We start from the raw sequence: 26,397 nt of genomic DNA, 5'->3' as shown, positions 1-26,397 counted from the left end.
GCAGATCAGGTGTTCTGGTATTCCCATCTCTTGAAGAATTTTCCACAGTTTATTGTGATCCACACAGTCAAAGGCTTTGGCATAGTCAATAAAGCAGAAATAGATGTTTTTCTGGAACTCTCTTGCTTTTTCGATGGTCCAGTGGATGTTGGCAATTTGATCTCTGGTTCCTCTGCCTTTTCTAAAACCAGATTGAATATAGAAAATAGTTTAATTCAAAGGTGAACTTTAAAAGGAGGCAGGGGAGACGGGGAACCTGAAGTTTCAGAAATGATAAGAGAAGAGGACTCAAAACCAGAGCCATTAGCTGTTCATTGACCACTGGGGTTAAGGACCTGGAATAAGACCTAGGGACTGGGGAGCTGAACTCTAGAAATCACACAGAGATGGAAATGTGGCCATGAGCCCAGGAGACATCGCGGAGCTATACCTGAGTCCACATGTGAAGCCTCTTAGGGTCATGCTGCCCGCTTCAAAAAAGGCTAGTGATCTGGAGATCCCACAGGGGAAACAGCTGAAAACCTGGCATAGCTCAGGGCTTGGGGATGAAAAAATAGTTGTCCAGAAGTAGCCAAGACCTTCCATATACATATCCCATGAAACTGACAACAGTCCCTTGATACGGAACCCTAAGCCAAGAAATGCACATTGAAACACTTGATCAAAACCAGCAGAGTGATGGAGTGACACTTTCACAACAACAGAGTGCAAGACTCACACACACGTGTGCACACACTGACACATACTACAGTGAGCTCACAATCCAAAAGTACAATTGCACAAGGAAACAAACCACCATCAGCATGTAGAACTACAGGTAAGAGTCAACAGAATCCTTTCCCTTACTGCATGAACATACATTTATATATCTTAGGATAAAAGAGATGCTTATTCCCAAATGCCAAAGAATGTTCAAATTGCAGCACAACTGCACTCTTTTCATATGCTAGCAAGGTAATGCTCAAAATCCTCCAAGCTGGGCTTCAGCAATACATGAACCGAGAACTTCCAGATGTACAAGCTGGGTTTAGAAAAGCCAGAGGAACCAGACATCAAATTGCCAACATTCGTTGGATCATAGAGAAAGCAAAGGAATTCCGGGGCAGGGGAGGTGGGGGGGATCTACTTCTGTTTCACCAACTACGCTAAAGTCTTTGACTGTGTTGTTGTTTGGTTGCTCAGTTGTGTCCGACTCTTTGTGACCCCGTGGACTGCAGCACACCTGGCTTCCCTGTCCTTCACCATCTCCCAGTTGCTCAAACTCCTGTCCATTGAATTGGTGCTGCAATCCAACTGTCTCATCCTCTGTCATCCCCTTCTCCTCCTGCATTCAACCTCACCTAGTATCAGGGTCTTTTGCAATGAGTTGCTCTTCGCATCAGGTGGCCAAAGGATTTGTCTTCAGTTTCAGCATCAGTCCTTCCAATGAATATTCAACATTCACTGTGTGGATCACAAGAAACTGTGGAAAATTCTTAAAGAGATTGGAATACTAAGCCACCTTAATTGGTCCTGAGAAACCTTTATGCAGATCAAAAAGCAACAGTCAGAACCAGACATGGAAAAACAGACTTGTTCAAAATGGAAAAGGAGTACATTAAGGCTGTATATTGTCTCCCTGCTTATTTAATTTCTGTGCAGAGTACATCATGCAAAATGCAGGGCTGGATGAAGAACAAGCTGGAATCAAGGTTTCTGGGAGAAATATCAACCTCAGAGATGCAGATGATACCACTCTAATAGCAGAAAATGAAGAGGAACTGAAGAGCCTCTTGACGAGGATGAAAGAGGATACTGAAAAAGCTGGCTTAAAACTCACTACTCAAAACACAAAGATCATGGCATCTGATCCCATCACTTCATGTAGATGGGGAAAAAGTGGAAGCAGTGACAGATTTTATTTTCTTGGGCTCCAAAATCACAGTGGATGGTGACTGCAGCCATGAAATTAAAAGACACTTGTTCTTTGGAAGGAAAGCTATGACACATCTAGACAACATATTAAAAAGCAGAGACATCACTTTGCTGATGAAGGTCCACATAGTCAAAGCTATGGTTTTCTAGTAGTCATATACAGATGTGAGAGCTGGGTAATAAAAAAGGCTGAGCGCTGAAGAAATGATACTTTCAAATTGTGGTGCTGGAGAAGACTCTTGAGAGTCTCTTGACCTGCAAGGAAATCACACCAATTAATCCAAAAGGAAACCAACCCTGAATATTCATTGAAAGGACTGATGCTGAAGCTGAAGCTGAAGCTCCAACACTTTGGCCACCTGGTGTGAAGAGCCAACTCATTGGAAAAGACCCAGATGCTGGGAAAGATTGAGGGCAGGAAGAGAAGCGGGTAACAGAGAGTGAGATGGTTGGATGGCATCACCGACTTGATGGACATGAGTTTGAGCAAACTCTAGGAAATACTGAAGGACAGGGAAGCTTGACGCACTGCAGTCCATGGGGTCATGAAGAGTCAGACATGACTTAGCATCTGAACAACAATAATGCAAGATACTTACTGTATATTTGAAACATTTGGAGGATTCCCCACTTAACTTCCTTGATAAACTGGTCTGACACTTTTGATAAGATGGTTTCTACCAAAGAATACCAATAGCTTATAATAGCTAAGATTGTGAGTGCTTACACTGTGCATTGCACAGTTCTCAATGTCTTTCATGTTTTAACTCATTTCATTTTCACCATAACTCTACCAAGTAAACAGAATTATCTACATATATGTCAGGCTTGGAGAATTATAATACCTGTCCATGGCGGTCAGCTAATATGTAAGAATACTAATCCAGGGAATTCCCTTCAGGTCCGCTGGTTAGGACTCTGCACTTTCACTGCCTTCAGCCCAAATTCAATCCCTGTTTGGACAACTAAGATCTCAAAAGCTATGTGGTACATCAAAAAAAAAAAAAAAACACCATTAATCTAGGTCAAAAGACCCAATTCCAACGCAAACCCCATGTCCTTTTTTTCCTAATTTGTCAAATTGATTTAAAAACTTAAATGGGAGATGAAAGGACCAAGTATTTCCAAGATAATTTGAAAAAAGTAAGGATACGTTTTCCCGATCAGATATAAAAATTTACCAGATGTCTATATGAGCAACTGATCTGATCTGATCTGATAATCATTGTAAGAGTATAGTACTGATACAAAGATAGACAAATTAAACAGTGCATCATAAAAGACAGCAGAAACTTAGCATATAAAGGAACTTATTATATAACAGGAAAGGCATTAAAAATCAGTGCAGGAAGGATAAAGTATTTAGCAACTGGTGCTCAAATAGTTGCTGATCCCTGTAGCTAAAATAAATATGTAACTCATGCCATATATATCCATATAAAAATGAATTCCAGATGGATTGATATTAGAATGCCAAAATATATAACCTGAAAACTTTTATATCAGGGGTCTATAAACTACAGCTCACAGACCAAATCTGGCCCATTATCTGTTTTTTGTACAAAAGTTTTATTGGGACACAGTTGTTCCCACTAGTTTACATATTGCCCATGGCTGCTTGCATAGAGTTGAGTAGTTGCAACAGAGAAAATGTAGGCAGCAAAACCTAAAATATTTACTCTCTGGCTCTCTGCTGAAAGATTTGTTGATTTCTGTTCTAGATAAAAATATAGGAGACTATTTTCATGATATCAAAGTCCAAAAGAATCTCTAGAGTAAGATAAAATATGAATATATTAAACTGAATAAAAATTTAAATAAATGAACTAGAGTTACATCTAACAATCATGGGAAACACAATAGTGAGTGAAAAAAAATCAAGTTGCAAGACAGATGCAGAATGACTCTTCTATGGACACTTTATATCTGTGTTGTAAAAATATGAAAATGCAGAGAGAAAGCTTACATATCATCATCTCAGAATATCAATTCTTTCTGGAGAGAGAGGAAGGGAAATAGGGTCAGGGAGGAGTTTGCAGCTTACAAAATTAATACACAGAAATCTGGTGCATTTCTATACATTAACAATAAAAGATCAGAAAGACAAATTAAAAAAATAATCCCATTTATCATCAAAGCAGAAAGAATAAGATACCTAGGAATAAACCCACCTAAGGAGGCAAAAGACCTGTGCTCTGAAAACTGTCAGACACGATGAAAAAAAATCAGAGATGATACAAATAGATGAAAAGATATACCATCTTCTTGGATTGGAAGAATAAATATTGTCAAAATGCCTATACTATCCAAAGCAATCTATAGATACAATGCAATCCCTATCAAATTACCAATGGCATTTTCCCCAGAACTAGGACAAAAATTTTAAAATTTGTATGGAAACACAAAAGAGCCCCAGTAAACAAAGTGATAAGGAGAAAGAAAAAAAAAAAAAAAACACACACACACACAGAGCCAGCTAAATCAGGCTCTCTGAGTTCAGACTACACAACAAAGCTATAGGAATCAATCATATACACACTTTACTGAATTCATTGATGAGCTTTAGTCATTTTCTCATAGCACCTTTAGCATCTTTAGTATCTCATAGCATGTATAGTATCTTGTCATCTGCAAGCATATTGGGGCTGGTGGGCTTTAATTATATCTGTTAAAAAATCTGAAGCAAATATGACATGATGATGTTTGCTGAACCTCAATGGTAGATGCTAATCTATGCGTTTTTGTGTGTTTGAAATATTTCTTACTAAAAATTAAGTTGAATCTGTGATCTTCATCATTAACAAATATTTATGAATACCTGTGCGCATTTATCTAGCCCAGAGCTCAGAACTCTATGATTCACAGGCCAAATCCAACCCGCCATGCCTGTCCAGCCTGTGAAGTAAAATTATTTTACATTTTTAAAAGGTTGAAAAAAATACAAAGAAAGGAACTATTTCATATCATGTGAAAACCATATAAGATTCAAGTGCCAGGATCCATCAACAAAGTTTTATTAAAATTTCATTAAAATAAAGTTTTATTTAAAAATTAGGAATAAAACTACCATGAAAAGTGTTTGACACTCAGTTGTGTCAGACTCTTTGAGATCCCAAGGACTATAGTCCATGAGGTTTTTCTGTCCATGGAATTCTCCAAGCAAAAATACTGGAGGAGGTTGCCATTCCCTTCTCCAGGGTATCTTCCCAACCCATGGATCAAACCAGGGTCTCCTTCATTGCAGGCAGATTCCTTACCATCTGAGCTACCATAAAATTATACTCTGTATAATAGGCTCTGGATTCATCTACCTTATTAGAACTGACCCAAATGCATTCCTTTTTATGACTAAGTAATATTCCGTTGTATCCATGTACAACTTATTTATCCATTCATCTGTTGATGGACATCTTGGTTGCTTCTATGTCTTAGTTATTGTAAATAATGGATAAATAAGTTGTGGTACATGTATATGTATGTGGTACATGTACATGTAAATGGAATATTACTTAGTCATAAAAAGGAATGCATTTGAGTCCGTTCTAATAAGGTGGATGAATCCAGAGCCTATTATACAGAGCGAAGTAAGTCAGAAAGAGAAAAATAAACATTGTCTATTAGTGCATATATATGGGATCTAGAAAGATGGTACTGATGAGCTTACTTGCAGGGCATCAGTGGAAACACAGACATAGAGAAGAGACATATGGACACAGTGGAAGGAGAGGGTGGCACAAACTGAGAGGGTAGCATTGAGACATAACATCACCGCATGTAAAATAGATAGCCAGTGGGAATTTGCTGTATGACACCGGGCGCTCAGGCCAAAGCTCTGTGACAACCTAGGTGGGTGGGAGGTGGGAGGGAAGTTCAAGAGGGAGGGGACATGTGTACACCTATGGCTGATTCATGTTGATATATGGCAGAAACCAACACAGAATACTAAAGCAATTATCTTCCAATTAATAATTAACAATTTTTTTAAAGAATGCAAAACTTATTATTGGCTGCTCCCACCCTAGATCAGCAGAGCTGAGTAACTGCTACAGAGATGATGTGATTCACAAAGCCAAAAATATCTACTGTTCAGCTCTTTGTAGAAAAAGTTTGCTGATCCTCGCACTAGGCCGTGGGATCAGCCAGAGTCTCTGCTCCCACTGTGCTGGCGGAAGGACTCAAATGATAAACACTGTAGACACATCAACACTGTCACACATCGCTGCTCATATGTATCCCCTAATGCAGAAAAAGACAAAGGCAATTTTCTTGCATGAATTATACAATCCACTTTTTATAGCTTGAATTTTTTAAAAAGCTAAATGATTATACAGCTCCCTCAAAGAGACAGAGGTAATGTCTGGAAAAACTTACTATCCTCTTCCCCAGAATTATATCACCGATTCAACTCATCAGCTAGAAATATTCAGGACGTGAAACTTTATCCATCAGAAATCTCCTGAGAAAAATCCATCAGTCTTGCAAAAACCAGAATAGGAATTAAAGTAACTGTGTAGTGGTAGAGATGATTCTTTTACTGTGGTTCATGTCTCTGGTTCTGTGCAGAGTTAATATATTAAAACTGACCTGGCGCCATCTGCTGTGATGAAGAAAAGTTATCAGACTTTGGAATGCGTCACACCCAATACACCTAAGCTCAGGTCCAGAAATAAACATGGATGTGTGTCCTTTATCGATGAAGAGTGTGAATGGTACAGAGAAGGCAGTGTTTGTGGTCTGCTGTGTCATGGTGCAGTTTTTGATAAGAAACACTCACAATAGCCCCCAAATCAGTGAACCCTAATAAAGAGAGTGGTTTCCTGAAGAGCAGTCAGTTTGCCTAGAAGAGTATTAGCAAGACACCCGTTCACCCTTCAGGACTGAGACCCATGTTCAGAAGGATGGTTCTATCTTCTATATCTTCCAGAGGGGCATCAGCAGCTGATGCTCCTAAGGATGACCCAGGGCCCTAGAGATCACTATCCATGGGTTTCCATTGCTCCATCTGGCCATGCACAGAGGACATCATTTCCTTGACCATCCACAGCATACTGGAAGACCTCTCACCAGGACCAACATCCAGGCTGGGGTCCTTTCACTAGACTGGTACACTTTGGGCAACTCCAAGCCATTTGCACACTGTCTAATGGCAGCGGGCAATGCATACGCTCCTACATCTACAGTTCCCATACTGGTGTCAAAACATCATGGGCCATCGCAATAAAGTCACAACACCACCCAGGATTATGTAGATTTTCTTGTAATTTTCTAGGAGAACGCAGGATATACAACATCTACCAGATATCGAGAATGTCCAGCTGGAGGTAGCTCATGGCTCCACCATTCTCTTCCACTACATTTCTTCTTATAATTTATTTTATGGAAATACAATTGATTTACAATGTTGTGTAAATTTCTGTTATACAGCAAAGTGATTCAGTTATCAATGAATGGAAAAGAATATGAAAAAGAATATATATATGTATATAACCTTTTTCAGGTTCTTTTCCATTATAGTTTATCACAGGATACTGACTACAGTTTCCTGTGCTACACAGTAGGACCTTGCTGTTTATCCATTCTATGTATACTAGTTTTCATCTGCTAACCCCAAGCTCCCAATTCATCCCTTCCCCACACACCCTCTCCTGTAGCAACCACAAGTCTGTTCTCTCTGTCTGTGACTCTGTTTCTGCTTCATAGATAAGTTCGTGTGTGCCATATTTCAGACTCCACATATATGTGATAACATATGATATTTCTTTCTCTTTCTGACTTACTTCACTTAGTATGATAATCTCCAGGTCTATACATGCTGTTTCAAATGGCATTATTTCGTTTTTATATGTGTATAAATATATGTATATGTATGTATATATGTATCACAACTTCTTTGTCCAGCCATCAGTCAATGGACATTTAGGTTATTTCCACATTTTAATTATGAACAATGCTGCTATGAATATAGGGGTATGCGTGTCTTTTTGAATTATGGTTTTGTCCAGATATATGCCCAGAAGTGGAGTTCCCACTACTTTTCTTTTGATGACATCATATCTTTTCAGCTGGGTTTGCAGCAGTTGCCATGATAAAAAGCAAATAGCCCATGAAAGTCACCATGAATGGGAAATGAGGGTGGTGGTGATTGATTTGAGGAGCTGTGAGTACCCAGTAGGCACCACATCCCCCTTAGAGGTTATTTAAGAATGAGACAACAGTTATTATCTTTTTCTTTCAATGCATATGCATTTTTTCAAACAGTTACAAAGTTGTTTGGGCCAAAGTTGCTGAGTCCTAACTCTACTGACAAAGATTCTCTCATTGACCAAACTCTCCTTAAGCTCTAATGAATTTTTCAGTGAAAGTGAAAGTCACTCAGTCATGTCCGACTCTGTGCAACCCCATGGACTGTAGTCCATAGAATTCTCCAGGCCAGAATACTGGAGAATTTAACCTTTCCCTTCTCCAGGGGATCTTCCCAACCCAAGGATCGAACCCAGGTCTTCCGCATTGCAGGCAGATTCTTTACCAGCTGAACCACAGAGGAAGCCCATTGAATTTTTCAACTAGGTCTCAATTTTTGAACTTCTGTGTTTGTATCTACACTGCACAGTTTTAGCAAGAATCCTATTAGATTAGTTTAACCAAAATCTCCCCTTGCCCTCAATGTTTCCTATGAGTAATTTTCCATCCATTGATACCCACCTGCCCTCTGTTATAAACTCCCATTTGCCCAGGCTGTATTCATAACTAAGCACAGTTCTGTACTAAGGTCCCTTTTCCCTAATGCAATTGTCTTGAATAAAATCTGTTTTTCGCTCTTTACCTACTGTCCAGCTCTCATTTTTTCTTTAATGTTATTTTGTAAATGGAAGCACTAGATATTTATTTTTGGCCTAACATTCTGTGAAAAATTTACTGTGATGCTAAGACCACCATAAACCAAGGCAGTTTGAGAACCTCTGGCTTATATCCAAGAGGTTGCTGCGAGGTAATCCGTAAAAGTTTTGCATCGTGTGTGTCACTATAAATGACTTCCATAAAAAGTAAATTTCTGCCACTTCAAATTATAGAAAGTACAACAATCTGGAGGCTCAGCTGTCTACTTCTCTTCATCTCCTAAGAAAGCCAAATAGCTGACATTTCAAGAAAATTGTATACAGGGCAAACAAGAACAAAGTTACTGATCAATGACTGAAATCAATGGGCTGATGATGCATGAGACTGACCCAGCTCTGAGCGATTCCATACCACTGTGAGAAGCAGGCAGGCAAAAAGATTTCATCTCCATACCACTGTGAGAAGCAGGCAGGCAAAAAGATTTCATCTCCACTTTAGGGAGAAAAAACCAAGGTCCTAGGAGATCACCTGAGTTCACAGGGTCCCTCAGTGACAGAGTGTGATGGAATATTATTCAGCCATAAACAAGAATAAAATCTTGCCTTTTGCAATGATATGGATGGACCTTGAGAACATTATGCTAAATGAAATACGACAAATACCATACAATCTCACCTACATGGAGAATATTTTTTAAAGAAAGCTCATAGATACAGAAAATAGGTTGCCAAAAATGGGGGTGGGGGACAAAATGGGTGAAGAGGATCTAAAAGTACAAAATTCCAGTTACAAAATAAGTAAGTTCTGGGGATGATGACTATACTTCACGTGAGAAAGTTGTTAAGCGAGTAAATTTTTAAAGTTTCCATAAGAAAAAGAATTTTTCTATCTGTCACATATGGTGACAGATATCCACTAGACTATACACTGTGGAGAATATCTTGAAATGTATTCAAATATTAAAATCTACATGTGGTATACCTCAAAAATAAAAGTGTTAGTTGCTCACTCCTGTCCAACTCTTTGTGACCTCACGGACTATAGCCTGCCAGATTCCTCTGTCCATGGAATTCTCCAGGTAAGAATACTGGAGTGGGTAGCCATTCCCTTCTCCAGGGGATCTTACTAACCCAGGGAACAAATCCACATCTCTTGCATTGCAGGTGGATTCTTTATCATCTGAGCCAACAGGGAAACTCATATACCTCAAACTAATAGGTCAATTATACTTCAGTAAAACAAATTAACTTTTTAATGTCCCAGAGAGCAATACACTCTAAAGGCAGAGGTGTCTGGTAGGGCCAGCTACGGCCAGCAAGGGTACCTCAGGTCAGGGAGAGGAAGGTGATGAGTGAAAAATTTCAACAGATTCTGGAGTAAGGATATGCCAGCTGTCCACCGCAGGTGTTCACTGACAAAGCTGCAGCTCCAGCAACCTAGCTTTGGGCCCAGCACAGACTGGAATATGCTAGGATCACACTCCTTTGCACCTTGCAAGAATGACCTAGAGATGGGAGTTGGCAGCACCCAAGCACTCAGCTCAGCTTCTGTTCTGACCAACAATAGGCTCAATGAGTTCCAAACCACTTATGTTTGATCATTTGTGCTTACCTCTGAACTTCCTGGTGGCTCTTTGGTTAAAAAGATCTGCCTGCCAATGCAGGAGACCCAGGTTCCATCCCTAGGTCAGGAAGATCCCCTGGAGAAGGGAATGACTATCCACTCCAGTATTCTTGCCTGGAGAATCCCATGAACAGAGGAGCCGGCCAGGCTACAGCCTATGAGGTCATAAAGAGTTGGAAATAACTGAAGAGACTGGTTCAAAATTGGGAAGGAGTATGTCAAAGCTGTATATTGTCACCCTGCTTATTTAACCTCTATGCAGACTATATCATGTAAAATGCTGGGCTGAATGAAGCACAAACTGGAATTAAGATTGCCAGGAGAAATATCAATAACCTCAGATAGGCAGATGCACCACCCTCGTGGCAGAAAGTGAAGAGGAACTAAAGTACCTCTTGATGAAAGTGAAAGAGGAGAGTAAAAAAGTCGGCTTAAAACTCAACATTCAAAAAAATGAAGATCATGGTGTCTGGTCCCATCACTTCATGGCAAATAGATGGGGAAACAATGGATATAGTGACAGACTTTATATTCATAGGCTCTAAAATCACTGCAGATGGTGACTGCAGCCATGAAATTAAAAGACAATTGCTTCTTGGAAGAAAAGCTATGATCAACCTAGACAACAAGTTAAAAAGCAGAGACATTACTTGGCCGACAAAAGTTCATCTAGTCAAGGCTATGGTTTTTCCAGTGGTCATGTATAGATGTGAGAGTTGGACTATAAAGAAAGCTGAGTGCCAAAGAATTGATGCTTTTGAACTGTGGTGTTGGAGAAGACTCTTGAGAGTCCCTTTACTGTAAGGAGATCAAACCAGTCAATCCTAAAGGAAATCAATCCTGAATGTTCATTGGAAGGACTGATGCTGAAGCTGCAACTCCAATATTTTAGTCACCTGATGCAAAGAACTGACTCACTGGAAAAGACCCTGATGCTGGGAAAGATTGAGGGCAGGAGGAGAAGGGGATGACAGAGGATGAGATGGTTGGATGGCATCACTGACTCGATGGACATGATTTTGAGCAAGCTCCAGGAGATGGTGATGGACAGGGAAGTCTGGCATGCTGCAGTACATGGGGTCTCAAAGAGCTGGGCATGACTGAGCGACTGAACATACATGCTCACCTCTAGATCCTGTGAACAGTTCTATGAATTTATTACATTATCACATCTATTCACATATATAGGGAGAACAGGATGAACTAATATGAAATCTGAAAGTGACAGCCCCACCTGCTACATCACTGTGTGTTATAAAGCAAGAACCTAGTCCAATATACAAAATTATTTTTACTACAACATCTGTTTGCATATTTAAGACAAAGTACAAGTGACCCACTGTAAAACAAAACAATGACTCGGCTCTATTTAAAATTCTATCACATTTGTGTCCTCATGACAAGGTTTACATTGCAAAATATCTGAGATGAACTCCACTTATCAGTATTTTTATGGTCTCTAATTCTGCAGGGAAGATTTTTGACAACAAAGTTATTAAAAGATATAATTTTGCTGACTATAATATAGATTAATAGCCATCTAACTCTATAAATATTCAGAGGAGGCAATGGCACCCCACTCCAGCACTCTTGCCTGGAAAATCCCATGGACGGAGGAGCCTGGAAGGCTGAAGTCCATGGGATCGCTGAGGGTCAGACACGACTGAGCAACTTCACTTTCACTTTTCACTTTCATGCATTGGAGAAGGAAATGGCAACACACTCCAGTTTTCTTGCCTGGAGAATTCCAGGGACGGGGGAGCCTGGTGGGCTGCTGTCTATGGGGTCACACAGAGTCGGACACGACTGAAGTGACTTAGCAGCAACTCTATAAATATTGCTTCCAAAAATAGAAGTTTTGCTGGTAAAGGGAAGAAATGAAATCCAAACAGCATTTTCAATGACTACAGTAGCATTTTTAGTAGTTTGATGATCGATGGATACTACTGTAAGAAAACATAATCAAGCATTCCAATATATGAGTGCAAAAGAGTCAGATTATCTAAATTATAGTCACATCACCCTCAACTTATGAGACGTGACCCATCATTACACTGCATCGAAAATAAAACTGATGATAGAAATTCTCATATACTGAGTGAATGTTCTGCAGTGGTGCTATAATCATTACAAACATTGTTTCTGAATGTTGAAATGACCCTTCAGGCAAGTGTTATCAACTCTATTTTATAGGTGAGAAATCTGAGACTCAGGAGCCATGAACGTATCACAAACATACAGCACAGTGAAGAATCAAACCCAGGTTGCTTTTACTATATTTTACCTTTCAAAAAAAAAAAAAAATGATGAGCTGCTAAGTCTTTCAGACGATTTTTTTTTTTCTTATTAATCCTTCACCTTTCAGGAAGGACAGCTAGAGTCAGGTGAATCCAAGCACATCTTTGGATACAAATGACTACGCCTATTAAGGCCCAAAATCATTAATCTTCATTTTAGCTGCCCCTCAGAACTGCTGAGCCTTAAATTCCTAATTACACATGCTGAGGAAGGCCTTCAGGGCATAGACAAAGCAAGTAAGGAGTAAAGCAAAAATAATTTTACGTTTGGCCACCCCCCAAAATTTGTGATTTATACTTGAAGATGAGTGTCTGGGAATTAAATATATGTCAGAAAAAAAATATGAAACACAACTAGATGGAATGTTCACGTTTTCCCAACTAGATGGAATGTTCGCCTTTTCCCTAACCTGCCCAGCCTCTCCAACACCCACTACCCCTGAGAGCAAATGGGGTCAGTCTGATGCTCATTCTACCCTCAGCTTCATCTCTGCCTGCTTCCTAACCTCTTGCCAGACCCTCCTATGGGACATTTTATTGGCAAAGTCACAATTTCTTGGAGCAAGAGGAAGGCCCATGGACCAAAAAGACTTTCTTGCAGTTCTGCTGGGACTAGGCCAGGGTTATCACTAAGCTAAAGGACCAGTAAAGAACAGTGCTAACAGCCTGCACTCTGGGGCTTGGGTTCCAGCCCCACCTCCTGTGCTGACTGAACAGAGATGCCAAATTGCAGTTTCATCATATATAAAATCAAGGGGACAGTCCCCACATTCCTCATGGCTGATCAGGAAAATCGAATGTACTGAGTAATAGATTTGGGGCTTCCCTGGTGGTTCAGTGGTAAAGAGTCAGCCTGCCAGTGCAGGAGTCTCAGGAGACATGGGTTTGATCCCTGGGTCGGGAAGATCTCCTGGAGAAGGAAATGGCAACCCACTCCAGTATTCTTGCTTGGGAAATCACACAGACAGAGGAGCCTGGTGGGCTACAGCCCACAGGGTTGCAAAGAGTTGGATACAACTGAAGCGACTTAGCACACACATAGAAAACACAAACAAGCCCTGCTTCTTAGAGTGATATTCATTATAAAGTGGTCATCTTTGATCCAGGGTGCTGATGTCAAAAGGAAAGCACACATTACATACCATTGCAGTAATTGCACACACCTCCCCAAAAATACACTCATAGACAGTGTGTGACCCTCCTTCCCGTCCCTGTGCCTATAAACACCACCATAGTAGACAGGACACTGCCATGGTGAACTCCATCCACTGTAGAGTCATGTCTGTCTCAGGGTAAAAGGAGAGAGTTGTGTAAAGGCTAGGCCCTTGGGAGGTCTGACATCTACAATGCAATTAATCCCTAATACCCTGGGGTGACACCAAAAGAATTGATGCTTCTGAACTGTGGTGTTGGAGAAGACTCTTGAGAGTCCCTTGGACTGCAAGATGGATCCAACCAATCCATCCTAAAGGAAATTAGTCCTGGATATTCATTGGAAGGACTGATGCTGAAGCTGAAACTTCAATACTTTGGCCAACTGATGCGAAGAAACTCACTGGAAAAGACCTTGGAAAGGCTAGGAAAGATTGAAGGCAGGAGGAGAAGGGGATGAAAGAGGATGAGATGGTTGGATGGCATCACCAACTCAATGGACATGAGTTTGAGTAAGCTCCAGGAGTTGGTGATGGACAGGGAGGCCTGATGTGTTACAGCCCATGGGGTTGCAAAGAGTCAGACATGACTGAACAACTGAACTGAAGTGAACTGAACACCATACACAAAAATAAACTCCAAATAGTGTAAAGATCTAAATGATAGCATTAAATACTCTCAGAGTTTTCAGGAAAATATAGACTGAACATGCTTTGGTGAATTTCAAGGGAAAAAAGCAGATTGGTACCTACCAGTGACAAGGAGAAAAAGAGAATGAAAATAGCTGTTTAATATACAAGGGGTTTTATTTTGGGGTGATAAAATGTTATGGAATTAGACTGATGTGATGGTTGTATAACATTATGAATGTATTGTTTTCCACTGAATTTTTTACTTTAAAATAGTTAATTTTATGTGAATTTCAAAAAAAAAAGAAAAGCAGGCATGTCAACCTCACATTAGTTTCAAAATATGCAAATTAAATTCCATAAATAGGAAATCCTTGATCCTTGATCCTACTTGATCTTATTTATCAAAGTTCACCATTAGCTTGATGAAAAAAATCAGGCTAGAGAGCACGTTAACTTGAAAAGAAAAAAAAAATGCACCCTTTCTTGATTCTATAACAATAAACCTGCATTTGGATAGATATTATGACACAGTTTTCAGGATTTAGATCCAATTTATTCAAATAATTGCAACCTAATTATATAGAACTATTTAAAATACTGATTTGCCTCTCATTTGCATTAAGACTTTGTCACCTGTGACAATTATTCCAAATATGTTCTCGTAATTTAGCTAATGAAAAATTAATTACTTTTCAAATTAGTTTTGCTTAGATACAACTGTTCTTGGCAACTTAGTGCTCTGAAAACTGATGCTAAAAACAGACCTATCAAACATATTAGTTGTATTCCTTCATACTTCAAATTTTTACCAGAAAAAAAAATTGAATTTGTTTTCTAAAATTGTAAGTAATTTATTTCTGTACCTCATAAAGAAGCCAGAAAACAAGAGTGTGTGGTAAGCATGAAAAGGGGTCCAGATCAGAAAGCCGTCCCCAGTTCTCTGAGCCTGGACGAGTCACCTGCAGCTTTGGTTTCTGCATTTATCGGATGAAGATAACCACCGTTTTCCTGCATGAAAGGCTGCTCTCAGTGGCCTTCAGAGCCCACCAGCTCCATATTCTAATAGGCAAATATTTCATGTATGATAATCATTACAACTCCTTTTTTTTTTAACTACTTATGCTATCAGCCTGGAAATAGTCGATCCAAAATTCCATAGTTTCCAGAGGTAGATGGAAATATTTAGTATTCTTATACAAAGAGCTACATGGTGTAAAGGCCCCCAAAGAAGTTAACATTTCCAGTCTAGAGAAAAGATAACGTGAATTCAAAGCAATTCATTTGGGCAAGAGCTCTCACCAATTCCTCCCTGAGGAAAATACAGGACTAAGACAGAGAACACACCAAATATGTTTAACATGTGTTAAACATGTGTTTTATATGTGATGCCAGAATATCAGCAGCACAGTAATTCTCAACACAACTTCTGCTGGCTTCATGAAGACCCTTTTTCCAGGACCCTCACATAATGTGAAAATGTAGCTCACCACGTATCGGCATCACAAAGCTGATGCCTGAGTGAAAACAGGACATGCAGGCCACCTCCTTGAATTCTGACTCCAGCAGGTTCAGTTCTTCCACCCAGCAACATGCTCCAGTGGCCTTTCAAATTCTTATGTTGCAGATTTCATATTCTACTTGTGACTCTATTTGTAGCCTACAGTTAAAAAATTTAGTAATTTTGCTTAATTTAGTAATTTGGAGGCATGTCAATTAAGGAACTGTCATATAAGCCAAATGAAATTATATTTCTCTTTCTAAATTCATTTGTGTTTTTCTTTTAACATTTTAATGTGGTCTCATAGAGGAGAAGGCAATGGCACCCCACTCCAGCACTCTTGCCTGGAAAATCCCATGGATGGAGGAGCCTGGTAGGCTGCAATCCATAGGGTCGCTAAGAGTTGGATATGACTGAGCGACTTCACTTTCACTTTTCACTTTCATGCACTGGAGAAGGAAATGGCAACCCACTCCAGTGTTCTTGCCTGGAGAATCCCAGGGACAGGGGAGCCTGGTGGGCTGCCGTCTATGGGGTCGCACACGACTGAAGTGACTTAGTAGTAGCAGTAGCAGTGGTCTCATAGTGTAATCATAATTTTGTATATTAATCACCTACTTAGCACATGCTATTAAATATAACTGAAAATATAACTATGGTTTTGCCAGTAGTCATGTACAGATGTGAGAGTTGGACCATAAAGATGGTTAAGCACCGAAGAACTGATGCTTTCAAATTGTGGTGCTGGAGAAGACTCAAGAGTCTCTTGGACTGCAAGGAAATCAAACCACTCGATCTGAAAGGAAATCAACCCTGAATATTCATTGGAAGGACTGATGCTGAAGCTGAAGCTCCAATACTTTGGCCACCTGATACAAAGAGCCAACTCATTAGAAAAGCCCCTGATGCTGAAAAATATTGAAAGCAAAAGGAAAAGGAGACAGCAGAGGATAAACTGGATAAACAGCATCCCTGACTCAATGGACATAAATCTGAGCAAACTCCAGGAGATTCTGGAGGACAGAGAAGCTTGGAGTGCTACAGTCTGTGGGGCTGCAAAGAGTCGGACACAACTTAGTGACTGAACAACAATTACAACAAAACATCTAAACTGTCTCAGCATCTAAACAGAAGAAGTAAAGGAAAAAATTAAATATATATGTATGTGTGTGTGTGTGTATATATATATATATATATACATATACAAACTTTATTCTGCTGGAAAATCACAAAATTGTCTTCGGGATCTTTTCTAGGCAACTATGCACAAACAATCATTAAGGGTATTAAGGCAGATATTATTACCCTTTGCCCATCACCATGTCAAGAAACCCACATACTTTTCCTCTGAAGAGAATGGTACAACTCGCCCAGGCGACACACAAGGGCACTAAGACCCGGAGAGGTGAAATAAGTTCCTCCTGGTCTCAGAGTTGGAGAGTGATGAAGCCAGAAGCAGAACACAAGTCTCTCATTCTTTAACCCCGTCCTCCTAATCACCGTGAAACAAATCCATGACCCAGGAGAAACAAAAGCGCAGGTGACGGGTTTCAGAGAAAAGTCATCCAAAGCAATCAAAGGAATGAAGAAAACTCAGGAGAACCACGGAGATCGCTGCTACATCAGAGCATCATTCAGTATCTAAGTCATGTTCATAATAGAAATCAAAAACCTTACACAACAGCAGCTGACATTTAGTGTGTGCTTACTGCATACCAGACACCTGGCATATATTAACTTATTTAACCTTCCCAGTGTACCTATGAGGGAGACACTGTCATTATTCCCATTTTACAGACCAGGAAACTGAGGTCAAGTGGTTTGCCAACTTGCCAAGCAAACACAGCTACAAGTGGTAAAACAAAACCAGAACCCAGGAAGTCTCCAGAACCTGAGATTTTAACTCTGCCACACTGACACAGTACTTACATTATCCACTATTTATACAATGGCTAGGAAATGTGGCTTCCCAGCTGGCACTAGGGATAAAGAACCCGCCTGCCAGTGCAGGAGACATAAGAGACACAGGTTCAATCCTTGGGTTGGCAAGATCCCCTGGAAGAGAGCATGGCAACCCACTCCAGTATTCTTGCCTGGAGAAGCCCCATGGACAGAGTAGCCCGGCAGGCTACGGTCCATAGGGTTGCAAAGAGTCGGACACGACCGAAGGGACTGAGCACAGGAAATGTGGAACATGATTTAGAAATTGAGACTAACAAAGAATGCTTTGACAGTTGAGGAGGAAAGCTTCATTTACCTGGAAATTTCACTTTAGTATTTAGAAACACTCACTTCATAACATTGCTAGCTCACATTTTTACAGTTTAAGTCTCAAACTCCTTTTTCCTACTATTCTGACATTCCCAAATGTTTTCATCTTGAAGATTTAAAACATACTTTTTAAGAAAAGTAAATAGAATCAAAAAGTTTTTTTAATTTTTTTTTTTAAAAAGGGAGGGAGGAGTTTTAAATATCTATTAACTATTTAAGAAAAGTCTCTGACCTCTGAGGGTGACTGGTACCATATGTAACTCTTTAATTATAGCCAGGGCAAGACATGCACATTTTATCAGCTTCATAATATACCAAACAACTGTGAGTTTTCATAATTAAAACATCAATGATGACAGCAATCCTTAGTCACAATATTCTAATATTAAAACTGAATCAAACTCAGATTCTTTACCTAACTGGTATTTCATATACACACACAAATATATTTAAGTCTTTCCCTAAATTTTAATCAAAATAAATATCCAAGTGACTTTGAGATTAGCTAAAATTTTAATTAGGTTAAAAAAAAAAAAAGGACAAACTTTCTATGCCTTGAATTGCAGTAATGTTACTCAGAAATGAGTGATCTGATCATTTCCAGACCTGTCCATGTGACCTTCGGAGGTTCCTATGGTTTCAGTGATTTACTTTTCAGCTTCACTCACAAAGGACAAAGTCTAATTCGTGCTCACTCAAAGGACAGCTCCACCAGGACACCAACAATGCCCCAAGGCATTGTTGAAAGAAAACCACCCCAGGTCTTCAAAGGCTTGAAGGTCACTGCTGGAGGAGAGGTAGACACGAACAGTCTGCTAAGAATTGCACCTGAACAGGAATAGATGTTTGTGAACAGCTGCATGTATCTTATGGAATGAAAGGGGACTCAGTGCCGCTGATGGCTTCAAACTGCGGGACTCTATAACACTTGACCCTCTCCTTCAGGTTTTAGAAGAAAATATAATATGAAAATAGGAATTACTGAACATAATTTTACACTGGTTATTAGCAATTAATAATGTTACTTCTCAGAAGTCTAATCACTAGGTAGGTGGTCTTTCATGTGGGTTTATTAGAAATGACAGCAACACTGCTAGACATACTGTGTTTGCTTATTCTGAATTTGACAGGTTAACCTGGTATGAAAGAAGAGAATCAGGTTTTTGGCTTGATTTGTTTAATTTTTGATTTTTTGTTCATCATGGATTTTTTTTTTTGCATCAATGTTTATTTTTATTTTTGGCTATGCCTCCTGGCATGTGGGATCTTGGTTCCCTGATCAGGGATCAAACTCATGCCCCCTGCAGTGCAGGCACAGACTCTTAACCACTAGACAGCCAGGGAAGTCCCAGGAATCAGGTTTCAAACAATAAAAGTGGCCCTGGTTTTGAAATCTACGCATCGTGGCTTCAAGTCAGCCCCTGTACTTTTCTAGCTATATAATGCAAGGCAACTTTCCTGTCTTTAACCCTTAAAATGTATCTAATATCAGAATTTAACTCAGAAGGTTGTTTGGCATTGCATAAGAGAAAGCATAAAAGGCCTTTAGCAGAGTGCCAGATACAGAGTAAAAGTAAATATGTTAGCCAACATTGGCACTATTTTGAATCCTAAGGACGCAAGGATTAAATGGCAATGAGTTTATGGATAAGTAATGCAACTTTTTTTCTAGTCTCGTCCCATGGGTCATTTTCAGCCTGCTTTGCTGTTCCATCCTTGCCATTGTTTTTGAAAAAGGAAAAACCTTGAGATATTAGGTAACTGTGGATACTTGTATTATTAGGAAACTGAGAAGTACAGAAAAATCACCAGGGGGGAGTTTCTTCACACGTGAGAAAGCAGATTCATGGGGCTAATAAGGAACATGTTGAAACTTTGTTCTGAACTAAGGTGACTCAGATGAAGCACAGGTTTGCCAGCCCCTCCTGGGACTGAATAGCTCCCAAGACATGCAACAATGAGAAAATAATGGAAAAGGAAGAATTCAGAAGCAATTAAGGAACTGCCAACAGGAAGGACTGAGCAAAACCAGACATTATCATTACTAGCTCATTTTTTGTGTGTATCTTTTTGGCTCAAATGACTTTCATACCAGAATTGTAATTATGAACATCAGTACAATCCACACATTGACCTCACCGTTGACAGTCTCCTCACTCCGACCAACTAAATGTCATCCGTCCAGTTTCAGCCGTCAGCATCTCTTTCAATAAGGGTTCTTGTCCATCACCTTACTGGGTGTGATGAAATGAGGAACAGACTCGAGACAGAAGCATCTCTTGATGGTTTTGGGTGTTTGTGTCTTCTGGAGACAGGTACTGTTCTCTTTAGCTTTCCTGACAGAGATCCCAGCGTAGTCCTGGGAAAAACACCCACCTTGTACTCTGATGGGGCACAAGACCCTTTAGAAGTGCTATGGGATGAACTGTGTTCCCACAAAATTCATCCGTTGAAGCCCCAACCCCCAGTACTGTTGACAAAAGTCCCTGTGCCAATGCTGAAACATCAGCATTTAGAGCAGAGAAAGGTTTATTGCAGGGCCAAGAAGGAGACGGTGGCTCATGCCCTAAAAAGCCCTGAGCTCCCCAAAAGGTTTCAACAAAACACTTTGAAAAGCCAGGTGAGGGAGGGGGTTGCAAGGTCTGTGATCACCTTGTGCTCGTTTCTCTCATTAGCTGATGGTGAGGTAGCAGGGTGGTGTCACAAGGGTTAACTTTATCAGTCCTTAGGAGAACTTTGACTGTGTGGATCACAACAAACTGGAAAATTCTTCAAGAGATAGGAATACGAGACCACCTGACCTGCCTCTTGAGAAATCTGTGTGCAGGTCAAGAAGCAACAGTTAGAACTGGACATGGAACAACAGACTGGTTCCAAATTGGGAAAGGAGTACATCAAGGCTGCATATTGTCACCCTGCTTATTTAACTTATATGCAGAGTACATCATGAGAAATGCCAGGGTGTATGAAGCACAAGCTAGAATCAAGATTGCTGGGAGAAGTATCAATAACCTCAGATATGCAGATGATACCACCCTTATGGCAGAAATCGAAGAACTAAAGAGCCTCTTGATGAAAGTAAAAGAGGAGAGTGAAAAAGTCAGCTTAAAACTCAACATTCAAAAAACAAAGATCATGGCATCCAGTCCAATCACCTCATGGCAAATAGATGGGGAAACAATGGAAGCAGTGAAAGACTTTATTTTTTGGGGTTCCAGAATCACTGCAGATGGTGATTGCAGCCATGAAATTAAAAGACATTTGCTCCTTGGAAGAAGAGCTATGACCAACCTAAACAGCATATTAAAAAAGCAGAGACATTACTTTGATGACAGAGGTCCATCTACTCAAAGCTATGGTTTTTCCAGTAGTCATGTATGAATGTGAGAGTTGGACTATAAAGAAAGCTGAGCACCAAAGAACTGACGATTTTGAACTGAGGTGTTGGAGAAGACTCTTGAGAGTCCCCTGGAGTGCAGGGAGATCAAACAAGTCTATCTTAAAAGAAATAAGTCCTGAATATTCATTGGAAGGACTGATTCTAAAGCTGAAGCTCCAATATTTTGGCCACCTGATGCAAAGAACTGATTCACTGGAAAAGACCACAATGCTGGGAAAGATTGAAGGCAGGAGGAGAAGGGGATGACAAAGGATGAGATGGTTGCATGGCATCACTGACTCGATGGACATGAGTTTGAGTAAGTTCTGGGAGTTGATGATAGACAAGGAAGTCTGGCATGCTGCAGTCCATGGGGTCACAAAGAATCAGACACAACTGAGTAACTGAACTGGATTGAGGAGGCCTGGGGCTATGTGCTCAGGGTCCTCAAGTACTTAACATTTTCCTTTTGTTGGATAGGGGGAGGTGTTTTACATCTGCAAAACAACTCAGGAAATGTGCATCAAATACCATTATTTAGGTACTTCAGAGGGGAGCTAAAACAGAGGACTTATCTTCCTCTTAGGGGAAGGCCTGTCCTGGGAAGGCCCCAAGGGGGTCCTGCTTGGTTATTTGGAAATAAGGCCTTTAAAGAAAGGATGAAGGTAAAAATGAGATTGTTGGGATGGGGCCCCTATCCAGTAGGATTGGTGGCCTTATAAGAAAATGAAGACACCAAAGGACGTGGTGCAGACAGGAAAGGCCAGAGGACACATCCAGAAAGCGGCCCTCTGTGAGCCGAGAAGACAGGTCTCAGCAGAAAGCAAACCTGCCAGGACCTTACTCTTGCTCTCCCAGCCTCCAAGCTGTAAGAAACAAGTCTCTGACATGTAAGCTACCCGGCCTGTGCTATTTTGTTATGGCAGCACTAGCAGACCCCTACACGAAAGCTCTGCCAGCTTCCAACAATAAGCAAACTCCTTGACAACCCCAAGACCAAGTGCTTTTACTGTTTTAGTATTACAGGTATTAAAACAAAAACGATAAACAATAACTACATGAATATTTGTGGCATGGGACTTTATCACAATAACTTTCTAACACGCTTCCTCACAGTCCATCTTTTTGCCACTTCAGTCTACCTCTGTGGAAATAAAATCTTCCCAAAGCACAGCCTTGAAAATTTCTGCTTGGAAATTTTCTCAGGCTTCTCATTAATGAAATAAATGAAACTCCCATGCAAGGCTCTGGAGATTCAGCCCCAACACGACCTTTCCAGCCACACCTACTACGATGCTCCCTACACATACCCCATCCTCCAACAGGACTGCCTGCGGCCACCTGGTCACCCCTGCACTGTCCCTTACTCCTTGCCTTTCTTTCTTTATTTTTGGCTGTGCTGGGTCTTCACTGCTATTGTGCAGGTTTTCTCTAGTTACAGCGAGTGAGTGGGCTTCTCATTGCAATGGCTTCTCTTGTAGCGTAGCACAGGTTCTAGGGCACAAGGGCTCGACAGCTGTGGCACACGGACTCAGTAGCCTCGAGGCATATGGGAGCTTCCCAGACAAGGGATCAAACCAGTGTCCCCTGCATTGCAAGGTGAATTCTCAACCACTGGACCACCAGGGAAGTCCTGCCTTTCCTTATTGTTTTCTTAACCTAGAACCTATGGACCTCTATAGTTCAGAAGGCTCCAAAGAGTCTAAGAATCCACTGAAATTATATGCAAATATTCACATATCTTTACATATGAGCATTTTTTTCCAGAAAGAGTGCTTATCATTCTCATCAGATTTTCGAGGAGCTTGAATTTTACCTGAGGCCTGTAATCCTAGAAGACTCTTTTGGCTGAGAAACCCCAACCTTTAGTTTGCATGTGTGCTCAGTCCCTTCAGTAGTGTTCGACTCTGCAATTCCATGGATTGTAGCCCACCAGGCTTCTCTGTCCCTGGGATTCTCCTGGAAAGAATACTGGAGTGGGTTGCCATGCCCTTCCCTAAGGGATCTTCCCAACCCAAGAATCGAACCTGCATCTCTTGTGTCTCCTGCACTGCAAGCAGATTCTTCACCTCTGAGCTACCAGAGAAGCCCAATCTTCAGTGTAGAAACTATTTACTATGAAGAACCATTTTTCACATATGACTTAAATCTAACATACACCAGTGACAAGGCAAGTCACAGACTCTCCATACTCCCATTTCTTGTCTCAAAACAATTAGCTTAACTGTCCCCATAGACTCTTCTGGACAAAATCTGCTAACCTGATTTAACCAAACACTAGCCAGGCTCCCTTCCCTGCAGACCTATGAACTTTGATCCATCCTCAGCCCGAGTGGCATCCGAGTACAATACAACCTCTTTAAGGGCCCCTGGTGCAAGGTGATGTGCTGAACTGTGTTCCCCTGTTTGTTGAAATCCAAATCCCCAGTTCCTCAGAGTGTGATCTTATTTGGAAATTGGGTCTTTGTGGATGTAATTAGAGAAAATGAGGTCACCCTAATTAATGTGGGCCCTGATCCAATATGACCAGCAAACTTTTAAGAAGAGGAGACACATAGACACCCAGGGAAAACATCATGTCAAGACAGAGTGATGCATCTACAAGCCAAGGAATGTCCAGGACTGCCAGCCACCTCTAAGAGCCAGGAGAGGGGCAGGGATCAGACTCTCCCTCGGGGCCTCCAGGAGGAACCCACCTTGCCAACACCTTGATTTGGGACTTCCAGCCTCCTGAACTATGAGTGAATAAATTTCTACTGTTTTAAAGTAACAGATTTGTGGCACTTTATTACAGCAGCTCCTGCAAATTAATACAGCCAAAAAAAAAAGAAACAGCTGTTCAACTTCCAGGTCACACTACCTGTGGATGCTACCCTTGAACCTACAGTCTTTCTAGCCTTATTTGCTCCTCCCTATAAAATCCTTTCGGCTTGCCCTTTGAGATGTTTGCCAAGCTTACAGTCACAACATTCTCCCTATTACAAAATCTCCCTCGTGGTGCAGTGGTAAAGAATCCACCTGCCAGTGTAGGAGACTAGGGTTTGATCCCTGAGTCGGGAAGATCCCCTGGAGAAGGAAATGGCAACCCACTCCAGTATTCTTGTCTGGAGAATCCCATGGACAGAGGAGGCTGGCGGGCTATACCCCATGGTGTTGCAGAGGGTAAGACACAACTGAGCACACACACACACACACACACACACACACACACCCCTCCTCTTAAACAGTCACTCACCTTCTCAGCTGCAATAGCCCTTTCCAGTGAAGTCTCCCCTTCCCTAAAGCCCAGGATTGTTTTCTTCCTGACAAGCTCTATGGTCCCTAAGTGGTTAAGAACCAGTGCTCTTTGTGGCTGAATGCCCATCCTACCTCCCTGCAATTTGCCTGAGCTCCAGCCATCCTGCAAGGCCATTTCCACACATCCAGTCTGCCTCCTCTCTCACCAGCAAAAAGGAGAGGAGGAGTAATGTTGAAGTATTAACCAGTGGATTGAAAGTGAAAGTGAAAGTCACTTAGTCATGTCCAACTCTTTGCAACCCCATGGACTACACAGTCCATGGAATTCTCCAGGCCAGAATACTGGAGTGGGTTGCCATTCCTTTCTCCAGGGGATCTTTCCAACCCAGGGATTGAACCCAGATCTCCCACATTGCAGGAAGATTCTTTACCAGCTGAGCCACCAGGGCAGCCCAATTAACAGGTTCTCTACCCCCAAAACCACCTTGTATTTCAAGATCCCTGCCCCTAGGCCTGAGCTACTCACCCTTAGAGGAGGGCCACTACTTGGGCTACAGAAAGGAAGTGTTAAATTGCGGCATTTGGGTTTCAAAAGTCATAATATGGGAATTCCCTACTGGCCCAGTGGTTAAGAATTTGCCTGCCAAAGCAGGGGCACGAGTTTGATCCCTGGTCCAAGAAGATCCCACATGCTGAGGAGTAACTAAGCCCGTGCACCCCAGCTACTGAGCACGTGTTGCAACTACTGAAGACTGCATACCCTACAGCCCATTCTCCGCAACAAGAGAAGCCACCGCAATGAGAACTCCTAACACCACAACAAAGAGTAGCCTCCACTCACTGTAACTAGAGAAAGCCGGCACAAGGAAACAAAGACTCAGCACAAGCGAAAATAAGTAAAGGAAATATTTAAAAAAAAAAAAAAAGTCACAATAAGGAAGAAGGCAGAAAATGCTGGACAGGTCTTGCTCATTCTCTCTATTGCAGATGATGAAGAGACTCTGTGAGCCAGAACAGGAGATGGGTGCAGAGTTGCTTTCATTTGAGAGCACAGATGGTCACCAATGTCAGAGGTCTAGCCAGAACCTGAGGACATCCTGCCCCAATGCAGGGAGTGCAGCCTTAGTACAGCTCACCTTTCCCCAAGCCAAGGACCTCCCGTGGGCTGCAGCCAGCTCCTTGATCCAGCAGAAGTGACCATGAGTGTACTCAGTCTCCATCTTATCGGTCCCGTGGGGTCAATCCCCTTCCAATGAACCAGAGCCCTCATGACACCCATCCCCCATGGGACAGATGGAAAGAGAAACCCTGACAGTGCAGGGTGGCGGGTGGAGGCATCATAAGGAAAGATGACTCCTGGACAAGGCAAGATTGAAGGAAACCAGCGGGAAACCTAACACACACTCACACACTCTCACACACACTCACATATTCACATACACTCACACATGCACACTCTTACACACACACACTCTTACACACACATTCACATACTCTCACACACTCACATACTCTCACACACTCACACATGCACACTCACACTCACACACACATTCA

At 41.2% G+C, this 26,397-nt stretch overlaps 1 protein-coding gene across 1 annotated transcript in view; it reads right to left on the bottom strand.

The window, feature by feature from the left end:
- Positions 1-26,060, bottom strand: part of DNER (delta/notch-like EGF repeat containing) — a 290,628-nt gene extending 264,568 nt beyond the window's left edge. The window contains exon 1 of the mRNA XM_010837101.1: positions 25,977-26,060. Coding sequence (XP_010835403.1) covers positions 25,977-26,060 — 84 coding nt within the window. The remainder of the gene's footprint in view (positions 1-25,976) is intronic.
- Between the last annotated feature and the right edge of the window lie 337 nt (positions 26,061-26,397).

This window comes from Bison bison, unplaced genomic scaffold (assembly GCF_000754665.1).
Source record: "Bison bison bison isolate TAMUID 2011002044 unplaced genomic scaffold, Bison_UMD1.0 scf7180017864068, whole genome shotgun sequence".
In the NCBI taxonomy this organism is placed as follows: domain Eukaryota; kingdom Metazoa; phylum Chordata; class Mammalia; order Artiodactyla; family Bovidae; genus Bison; species Bison bison.
This window is presented reverse-complemented; position numbering and strand designations above follow the sequence as displayed.